This window comes from Brachionichthys hirsutus, chromosome 1 (assembly GCF_040956055.1).
Source record: "Brachionichthys hirsutus isolate HB-005 chromosome 1, CSIRO-AGI_Bhir_v1, whole genome shotgun sequence".
Lineage (NCBI taxonomy): Eukaryota > Metazoa > Chordata > Actinopteri > Lophiiformes > Brachionichthyidae > Brachionichthys > Brachionichthys hirsutus.
The window spans coordinates 5,670,276-5,681,565 of record NC_090897.1 but is presented as its reverse complement, the minus strand read 5'-3'; the positions used below and the strand labels follow the sequence as shown (position 1 = coordinate 5,681,565).

The 11,290-nt window shown below is 41.0% G+C and overlaps 1 protein-coding gene across 1 annotated transcript; it reads right to left on the bottom strand.

Moving 5' to 3' along the window:
* Positions 1-621: 621 nt before the first annotated feature.
* Positions 622-8,131, bottom strand: smyd2a (SET and MYND domain containing 2a). The gene is made up of 12 exons (XM_068746779.1): positions 7,906-8,131; positions 6,609-6,672; positions 6,201-6,311; positions 5,982-6,042; positions 5,709-5,836; positions 5,472-5,539; positions 5,134-5,236; positions 4,910-5,020; positions 4,383-4,503; positions 4,021-4,195; positions 3,338-3,446; positions 622-2,905 (listed from the first exon to the last, which is right to left on the bottom strand). Exons 1-12 carry the CDS (start codon positions 8,076-8,078, stop codon positions 2,822-2,824), a joined length of 1,308 nt encoding a protein of 435 aa, XP_068602880.1. The 5' UTR covers positions 8,079-8,131; the 3' UTR covers positions 622-2,821.
* Between the last annotated feature and the right edge of the window lie 3,159 nt (positions 8,132-11,290).

The window sequence follows — 11,290 nt, the reverse complement described above, 5'->3', positions numbered from 1 at the left end:
ATCTACATGAAAATGCGACTTTAACCCCGTTTTAGCTCGGCTAAACGCGACTAGATATTAAGATCAACCCGCTAAGGGCTAAATGTCAGACCGTGTTGTAATAACTAAGAGATTAACTTGACTAAAATGAAGATAAAGTTCACTTACTTTGGGCGCGACGGTCTCTTCCTGTTCGCTTTTTGTTCTCGTTAGAAAATTCAAAATCCGACAGAGGAAACGTCATTCACCCAACTCCGATTACCATTGGTTACTGACTGTGACGTCATTCATCAAGACGTCACGATTGGTTCATCTCCATTCCTGTTCAACAGCGTCTGGTCGAGCTTCTGTGAAAGGCCTTATAATACACTCAGAGACGGTCATTCATAATTATTCATTACTCCAAAACGTTTGACGGGATTTAATCCCATGTTTGGGTAAACGGTAATCTGCTGTGCCATGAATAGTACGATATTACAGCCCTAAAATGTGTTCGTTGATCATTTGAACATAAAGAAAATGTGCATAATCCTTAATCCTGCGTGAATGCATTTCTGTAAAAGCAACGAGGAAATTAAACCAACTCAAGATAGTCTAATTTTAACAAAACACACACACACACAGCAAAGCAAGCATCTCCCTGTCGTTTATTGAGTTCCACTGAAATGTTACAGAAAGAACTTTCATTCAGATTCATACTTGACAAAGTAACAGAAACAGATCAATACATGAACAGCAGACAGATTGCCTTTCATGTGGCTTTATCGGAGCAGCATTAGTGGATTTTATTGTTAAAACTTTGAGCCAAATATGTAATCATTCATTACATGACAGAAAAAAAACCCAAAAAATAACATATGCATGCTTTTAAGAGTCTCACAAGAAATTATATGAAGGGATAAAATCTGGCAAGCATGTTGTTTTCAACTTGTAAAAAACCAAAACACTTCTGCTTTTCCTTTGTAAAGACACCCAACAAAAAATAGACACATGGATAAGAGTTGCTCATTGATGCCTTTGGATAACCGATGAAAAGTTGTTAACCAGGAACCTAGATGCACTTCTGTAGGTGATTAATGCTACAATAATGAACACAGGCTGGCTGTTTCCAACCATTCCCACTGCTGCATAATACTGCATGCATTGTAAAGAGCTACAGGCTTTAAAAGGACGAGAGGAATTGACCTCTGTGACCTCTATCACCATGTCAAGATGTCAGGCAAGCAAAATGTCCTACAGGACTTGATCAAAATGAAACACAAAGTGCTCATAGGTTTGCTATTTTGACATCTCATCACAAGAATTGTACAAAATATTAGTGCAAAAAGAAGCTCTAAAGTCAGGTGATGAGTTTGCCATTGCCGTAACCATCCATTGTTGCAAAGTGCATTCTTTAAAAAGTGGAAATGGCAACAACAGACATTTAGTCCCATGGTCTCCAATGTGTCTGTCTATTTATGTCTTACTCAAATCTGCAAGAAAGAAACAAGTTTAAAACCCAGAAAGGCTCCTCTTCAAACACGATTCCAATATTTGGGGAGGGGGGGTCATATAAAAGCTTTCCTTATTTATGACCAATACATTTGATTAATTCTTAGCACCCATACAAGGAAACGCTTCCTTAAAAATGTATTATGGTGTAATTAGCTAATGCTTATTTTAAATCTATAAAGTTTTCCTGAGCGCAAAATGTAACTTTGCACCAAAGAGGCTGAAAGGGAGGATCTTCACCCGGTGACTGCAGAATTACAGGCCCCCTTCATTATCATCTGAATATAAACCTGTGATTTAATCTCATATTTTACCCACTTGAGACGATTTCCTTCCCAGTGTGGATTTTTATTTTCAGAAAACACTATATAAGAACCACTGACATTTGCCTTGACAAAAGGAAACAACTACAGCCCTGTTCCATTTGTCCCGAGAGAGGTCACGATGCTCATGTTTGACATAGGAGACGAACTGCTCTCAGATCAGCACCACTTTCTAAGGATGCACTAGAGCTATAGCATCATATAGCTGCTTCCTTGTCATTGAAACACTTTGGCCTTTTGGTCAACAAGCCCAATATGAGAAAAAACAACACTGATAATAAATCATGCAATGCTTTTTTTTTTCTCAGCAAGCAAAACATAATTTTCTTTGCACTCTTTTCTCCGTTGCTACAGCGGACCTGATGAACGGTCACTCAGAGTTTTCAGTTCAAATATAAATCGATGAAGCCTGAACCTACCTTCACTGAATATTCAATCAAAGTAAAATACGTGAATAAGTAGTAATGCCCTCCGCAACAACTTTGCACAACGTGTGCAAGTGAAGCTGCCAACAAAGACATAAACACAGGGTGAACCGTGGTTTGTTGGTGGGTTACAGAAAACAGTGAATGATTTACAGGCTGGATTCAACATCTGGAAATGACACTGGCATGGCCGTCACATAAAAGCCGTTTCTTCTGAGGCAGCTTTAGCGACGGCGTGAATTCTTTTCTGCTAATGCAAACTCCTTTTTTGATTCCCAGTGTGGGTTTTAAACTGTTTAATGAGCTTCAGTACAACAAAAAACATTTCCAAATGAAGTTCAAGGTTAGAACTGTGATTGTTCCGGACCTTTTTTTTTTGTCACTCTCAAACAGTCCGTTTAAGGAAAGTCGCTGCAGACAGAACACAGTTGTCCTCAGCAAAAATATGACTGACATCATGCATGAAACTGTGGAGCGGGTGATGGATGAAGAAGCAGAATATGCATATCGTGCACTTATGATGTGAACTTTGTTGCTTAAAGAGACATTCCGCAATTAAATGTCTCCCATTTGAATCTTTTTGATCCTCCTGCTGCACCTCTTTTACTTCTGATCCTCAATCTCTCGTTTGACTTCCTCTACATAATGGTGATCCTTCCCATGAGCGACTTCCATAATGACAAGTGCCTGAACACAGAAAAATAAAAAACAAACTTTAACAAAAAACTTTAAGATCAATTAAACGACACTTTCAAATGTGTGATTGATTAGCTGCCAACACATCTGAATATCTCACAACCTGGTTACTAGTTACTGTCAAGCAGTTCTTCCATTCAGTATTGTTTCATTAACTCATCGTTCAGTTGAAAAATATTTCTTCTTTGCCTTCCTGACATTTTTTCCTGAGCTTCAGAACAGTCCTCCTCCGTACCCATAACAGTTCATCACCAAGGAAACGCTCTCAAGGGCCATGGAAACATATTTATTTTACTATGATCTATTCTTAATTGCAAAGGATTAGACATGATTATTATAATTTTTTTAAATAATTAAGCCCACTAATTGTTTCCCTGTTTAGGGTGACTGCGATGCTTGAGGATTACAGCCGTACGCACACACCTTCTTCAGAGCTTTGACTCCTTGCATCTTCTTCTCTAGCCCCAAATACAGACGACCCAGTTTCAGGTACATAGATGCCACATTCAGAGAGTAGGCTGGGTAGTGAACACTGCACAGAAAAGATTTATACATCGAGTTAAGCAGAGAATATGGCAGAAAACAAGGTATCATCTACTTTACGTTTACCTTTGCAGTAGAGCAACAAAGGTATAAAACACCGAGTATGGTGTGAATGAATAATGTACAATGTGAAGCGTCTTTGGGTGCCCAGAAAAGCGCTATATAAAATCAAGCATTATTACGGTATTATTATTATTATAAACCTGGGGGTTTAGCACATTAAGTAATAATCTATAGTAGCTGTGGATGAAAATAGATGTAGTATTATCCAGTATATATATACACACCGTTTAAGATGAAGATCATTCCATGGAAAGATAAATTATACAATTCTAAGTGATTAAATTATGAATATTATTCTCATGTACAGTTAAAACAATTAAAATAGGAATTGGTCTGGAGAAGAACTGGGGTTTTTAACTATTCATCAAAAATCCAACCTTGAGAAAACTTATCTTCCTCTTGTTCTACTTTAGCTCTGCCTCATGGCCCGACTGTGTCGTTGAGTGATGGATCTATTTCAACTGCATGACCGCCTCCCTGCAGATCCCTCAAATACCAACCTGTACGGCTGAATGATCTTCTCTCCGTAGCTCATGGCACCGTCCCAGTTCTGCATGTAGAGACAGACGCCCATGGCCTGATACATCATGTGCAGCATGTAGATGTTGGTGTCTGCGAATAGAGCTCCCATCTTGTCCAGGCACATCTCACACATTTCCAGTAGCTCACTAGGGGGTGCTAGAGAGTTAAAGATAATGAAACCAATGGCGGAGAGAAAAGAAATTGGAGGAGGGGGAATTAATAGGCTGTTCTTAATCAATAAAGCCAAACTGATAAACCAAAGAGGCAAAAACTAGAAGAAGGAAATTTGATACAAAAGGAGTGAAAAACAAATCCAGTAATTTGCTGAGGAAGAGGATATTCTTGTAGTGTTTGGCTTTCCGGAACTCCTCAATGACATTTCTCGCGTAACAGACCATGGATCGAATTTCCGCCGGCTCTGGTGGAGAATTCAGTTTCCTGATCTCCATTTTTTCTGTATCCTACAAATAGAAAAAATAATAATGGAGAACAAAGGATTAGGATTATTTTTCATGTGACTTGCACACAGTGAACAGGTTCCCAGACGTTTAAATATTTAATAAAAAAAAGTACTTAACATACACGAATCTCCCAAGTTGATAATGGACAGTCAACAAAAACCCTTTGTGACGTCCAACAGCCATTTTAAGCAAAAGTTGAATCAAAGATTGTGATAAAATGGACAGATGAAAATGATTTAATTCTCAACATGAATCAAATCACATTGAACAGGGAACCACTTAGCTTTGACATAATTTACAATAAAGGAATCACATTTGAAATAAATAAATATATATATTTATATATTAGCAGGCCGCATGGCTCTGGAATGCTGCCACTGAGGTCGCCTGACAGCCCAAGCGGTACCTTTGACTTGGAGGTGCACTCGTCACATTGGCATGTGAAGAAGTAGGAATCTAACAACCTCTCTTTTCTGTCCTCTGTTGGATAGAGCAGGTCGATGTAGCTGTTAAAGATCTAGAGAGGAATGAAAGTTGGGAAAAAAATGCTAATAATCAGAAACATTGTGCATCCCTCTGTTTGTTTCATGCAAGTTGTCACAAACATCTTTGTTTCTGGGGTTTCCTTACCTCATCTCCAGGGTTTATCTCTTGAACAGCTCTGACTTCAGCAACTGTCCCTTTATAGGTCACTATAACATTTGGACTACAGCTGTGGTTCATCAGCGCTACACTAGAGGAAGAAGTGAAGGATCAAAGGACAAAAGTCAAATGTGATATTGAGGAATCGTGATAAAAGGCAGCTTTAGATGCACAAAAGAACAAAACAAAAAACAGACCGACTGAAAACAGAAGCACTGAGGGAGCAGCAATGAATTACGAAATGATGGCGTTCTAATCCTCATTTAGTTGTGAAATACACTAATAAATCTAAAAGACTGATTAACGGTTGATGATGAACAACTTACTCAGGAAAAACTGCTGATCCCAGATGGGAAAGCTCCTCATCCTCGATGGTAAAACCATTACAGTTAACCTGGTAGCACCGAGGAAACAAAAGACGGGTGGGGGGGGGCAGATTTAGGATGACGCAACTTAAAAACAAGAACGCCCCAGACCAGAAAATAATCCCCCAAATAACGCGTGTCTATCCAAAGAACTGTGAAAACTCCAAAGAAACGAGAACAGTGACGTCATGAAGGTACCTGTGCAAACAGCTCGGTGAGCGTCTGGTCAGTCGGGAGGTCACTGATGTGTCGGGAGTAGAAGTGGTGCAGCGCAAAAATGTCTGTCTGGTTCATGTCCTCCTTCTCGCTGTCCATCTTATCTAAATCTAAACAGAGCAAAGAAACAAACAGACAAACGGTGAGAGGAAAACAGACGGGAGGCTGCAAGCCGTCTCCCCAGAGGATGAACCATTCTCATTCACCAAAACAGCGGCTGTGATAACACACACACACACACACACACACACTTACGGGATTCAAACTCTTTGAGCAGCAGCAGCCTTTCTGAATCCGTTCGCTCTGTCGTGACTTTCTACAAAGTGAAACACAGTCGAGACACATTTGATCATTTCAAGAGAAGATGTTCTAACTCACAACGTCAATATCAAGCAGTCGCTTCTTTAACGCGACGCATCGTACGTGTCGCGTCGACTCTGAAGTCACATTCACAGGCGGCTTCTCTCTAAATACCTGCTTCATGATAATTCTAGCAACCAGTCTGACGGTCTCTGGTGGACACCAGCTTTCCCCGTGGGCGCACATCGCTACACACTCCAGCTTATGCATGGGCCAATCACCTCTCTGCGTGAGCACACAAACAAACGAACGAGACAGACAGTGAGAAGACCTGCAACATCTCTGAGTATCCAAGACGTGGTTCCGTCTTTATGGTTCAGGGTCTCATGGTGGGGCACGAGAACAACGGAATATAAAACTACTTCCACTGCCCACGAAGGACACACGACGGGATTAATAAAGTATTCTGATTCATACAGAAATCTACTCAGTTCCTATCTCGACTTATAGAACCTGGCGCACGCACACACACACACATTACAATGACTACAAGCACAACAAAGAAGCAGAATCCGTTCTTACCTGACAGTCGACATCGCAGTAGAAAGCCTGCTTACATTTGCCACATTTAAAAAGGTCTTCCTTCCTGCAGTGACGTAACAGAGAGAGAGAGAGTTATTCTAGGACAACCGTAACAATCGCACCGATGAGAGCGCATTTAGCTGCACACCTCGAGAATAGAATAGAATAGAAGCGGACATATTCATTTATAAAGTGAAGCCGCAACTCGTTTTAGTTCGGATTTCTGTGACACGCAACAATCCAAACAGCCGAGTCACCGAAACTTGGATTTTATTCATAGTGGATTTTTAAGAATCCCATTAAGCAGCTCCTGTTACAGGGGGGGCCATGTCCACCCCCTCTAATGCACCCTTGACCCCCCCCCCCCCCCCCCCCCCGCCTGGCTTTCTCACCTCTTCGCCCCCCTCCTCTCCCGGAGCACAAATATATTTAGAACCCTACCCTTCTACTGTGTGAGAGTCGATCATAAATGAGAGGTTGTGCTCGACTTCTCCTCCTGCTCCGTTCAGGAATCAGATCATGGAAGCTGCAGGTTTCCCCCTCTGCTGCTTTGATTTTACAGACTGTAGACTTGAAACGAATAAACAGGAAGTCACCTTTGAGAAGAGCGAGCTCTGCCTGGCGTGGAACTGGAACTGCTGCGTATTAGAACCCGTAACGCACCGGTACTTCGCGGGTTCTATCCTGAACCCACCAGTAACCCCGAGTGTTTGGAACCCTGTTCACAGTTCCTGCAATCTCAGATCCAGCAGTTGGATTCTTTTCAAGATGCCACCTGTCCGGACCGAGACAGGAAAAAAAAAAAAAAAAGAGTCGCTCCTATTTTGGTCCTTGGTGTTGGAATGAGCTGCAGACGCGACTCAAAGTTAGTTTCCATCATCCATGACTTTTGTCGTGCTTTTCTTGCCTATATTGCAGGATACGCGTTCCTGTTTTGTATCGTTTGTTTTCTCATTTATTCATGTACAATTCAATGTCTAACTTTGCTGCCTTCTTGGCCAGGTCGCAATTGTAAAAGAGATTAATAATCTCAATTGTTTATCTGGTAAAATAAAATAAAAAGTGCTTGTGGACTCTTCTGACCGCAGCGCTACGAACAACACGCCACCGGATCCAGGCAGGTTTGCACCAAATATGCAGGTCTGGAGGCTCACGGGGCTAAGCTAGCTAGAATGACCCAGCGCCGAGCAGGAAACACGGGACGCGCTTATCCTGTTTAGAGGCGAGGCTCACTCAACCCCCCCGGCCCGGGGGCGGCGGCCACCGCGGCGCCCCCCCCGAGAGGCGAGCTGTTTACCTGCTGAAGCAGCGCTCGCAGTGCGCTCCTCTCTCGTTCGCCGTCAGCACGCAGGAGTAGGCGGGGCAGGCGAACACCAGCTCCCCCACCGCGAAATGCCCCACTGCCCGCAGGCCGCTGCCTTTGTCCGGGCTCAGGAACCTCTCCGTGCCCGCTATGCCCTCGTTCTTCATGCTCTCCCGGCCTCTGCTGATTACAGCTCTCCGGCCAGATCACACCGACTAACCGCCACCCGTGCCTGGATGAGCTTCTTCTTCTTTGGTCCGACAATGTCCGGCGTGGTTCTCACCGCCCTCTGGTGGACGGAAGAAGACACAGCACAACGAGCGGATAAATAAGTTCTATAGATTTTTTAGTTATATGTTGGTTTGAGCGGTAGTGAATAAATAATGATCAGATTTTCCAACCTTTGGAGAGACAGGGAACAGTCTGGATCTTTCATGAATAGAAAGTCACTGTTTTTTTCTACCAACCACGTGGAAAATCATTCCAGACCTGGTGATCCAGAATGTTTACATTTGTAGGGATCCACATCTGTGAAATCATACTGTGTAGTAATATTAGATTTACAACTAAGGTCAAATCAAAACTGGAACTGCGCTGATTTAGTAAGGTGTCAAATTTCACGTATCTTCTGATACTTTGCAGGGTGCTGATAAAAGCATAAATATCATAAATGATCCCAATGTGTTTCTAAACTACTTGAATAGGTTTCCGATGTTAAAGACGGATATTCTGAGTAAAACTATTATAGGATTTTTAGATGCGGTAACACACTTGGTTAAGCTCTCTTTGCAAAGGTTATGACTTTGTTCCGTTCAGAATAGATTTGTTTTCCTTATTACATAAAATTGGGCAAGACACATTTCCATGGAACTTGGTGGATAAGATGGGAATAAGACATAAAAGTATGAAAAATATCCAGATATATGGGCCGTTTCAGAATAAAAAAATATCTACTTCCTGTAACTGATGAAATAGAAGCGTCAATAAACTCTATATATGGATGTTTGTGCATCTACTGTCCCGTCACTGCAGCAGACCAAAATACTTGACACTGTTTAGTTTATATATATAAATGGTTTTATTTAAGTTAATTATTTATCCTCATTCAAAGTTGAAGTACTGCAGCATCTATAAAACACTAAACATAAGCACTGTATATTCTGACAAATGCTTACTGCTAATAAGGACCGCTGACTTCACGACTTTAGGTACTTGAAATGCTGCTTTTTCGCAGTGTCCAAAGCGCAACACACAAACAGACACAGGCGGTTGCTCCTATTTGAAAATGTTACCACACAGATTTAAGGATAATAATAAGTGTCCATTACAATACTGACAGCGAGTCAGCTGTGAGCCATCCTCCCTCTGATGTCCTACGAGTTGAATTCAATTCATCCTACTGTGGTGAAACTGTGCATCCGACACTGACAGGCTGGTTCTCAATCTTCCACAGATAGAGAAGAAAGAAAAACAGGAAGGAAACTTTGGCACATTGTGCTAAAGATGTAAACATTTAATCATCCTGGACTACTTAATTAATACAGTCATTTCTTCTGTGAACAACATAAAAGAATACAAAATAAAATAGCAATCATTTCATTTGCACAAGAATAAGACTAGTTTTAAAAAAGAAAAAGGCTTGCAACATCATGTCGGTCACTCAGGTGCGTGTGCAGCTTGGTTCACCTGCATGGTCAGTCTACACCGTGGATGATTTTGTTTTTAGGCTGAGCCAAAAGTTCAACAATAGAAAGACCGGATGAAAAAGAAAATGTGATTATGATTAAAAAGAAGAAGAAAACCGCAACTCCCGGTGTTAGAGGCTTACCAACTTCAGTTCCTTTTCCCTTCTCTCTGATTATCGCTGTTACTCGCAGATTTGACGCTAGAGGGCGCTGTACACCTCTAACAATCTCATAGTTACATGGGAGACTCGAACCGCCTACTCGCCAAACCCAATTAAATATTAATAGTTGAGAAATGCTCCATGGTGAACAGGCTGATGATAGAATTATATATATATATATAAAAAATCAAAGAGGTGCACCGCACCACACCTCTGTTCTGATTACACATTCTATTTGGATCAACAACTGAGAATTGGTCATAATTTACCATTTTGATTTGCAACATTTTTATGAAATTAAGACCCCAATAAAAAAAATTTCACATCAAATGGCATAAAAACCCATCGTAGGATTTATCAGTAAATCCACCTTGTGATTTGAGTCAAAACTAAATAAATCCCTCCACTCACGCACCAGTCAAGTCACAGGATAGGCTGCTGTTTCCACCCCACTCTGAATGTATATATTAAGGAAAATACTAGGTGCAAGTCACACAACAGCAGAAAACAAATAAGCAACAGAAGAGGATGGAATAATGTCAGACATCATGGAGAACGTCACCAGCTGTCTTTGTCAGTTTCAGTATTTTGGCAAAAAAATAATAATGAAAAAAAAAGAGCTACAGAGCACTTACAAGAAAAAAATGCACGAGAGACAAAAGGTAGAGAAACGGAGGATATTTGATATTATTTAAATGATCATTATCATGTCTAGAATGAACGCGGGAACAGAACATTTTATAGTCAGTTTCTATTGTACAGAATGTTTTGTTCGATGCTTTATATTTATGTAGTAGCCTTGAGGCCTCCAAGTGATGAGCGACTCCAAATCTAATAAAAACGTTCAAAACGGAAGCATCATTTCTAATCAGCAGGGAGGATCGTGATGTTGAAGCCCAGGAGAGACTATTGTTACAGAAGATGCACACCAGACAGACAATAACAAGCCTGACACGATGCCATTCGGTGATGTTGAATTACTGTTATACCAATAAAGTTCTTCTCATCTGTATTTTGCCTCAGCTTAAACTGAGCAGTCCAGCGCATTTCATAAAATGAACATGGTGGTGTTCAATGAAGAACACATCTGTTTCCACATTTCATACGGTTCGACTTTCCTTTTGCATCACATCTGTTCTACTGCTGGAATGAGTCGTCAACAACAACAACAACAACAACATCAGGGACGTTAGGGTGTGATCACTGGTGTCTTCTATTGCTGTGCAAGAGCAGGAATGGATTATCTGAAAGTATAGAGATAAATATTTCATGTGTGTGCAAGGCGATCCTTTCGACTTATGCCAACACCTGTTAGCTCCGGACAGAAAACGGCGACGTAAAAGCCAAGCTGGGTAAGATTATAAGATAGCAATCTTCCTAAAGAGAGGAAATGATCCGTGCAAGAAAAGAAGATGTAGAAACCGTACCCTACGGAGCAGTTAGAGAGCATGTGAAGAATAACTTCTTTTTTTATTTTTAAATCGATCCTCCTGAAACAAAAACATCTGTTTAAAATTTGGTTCCTTCCTTTTT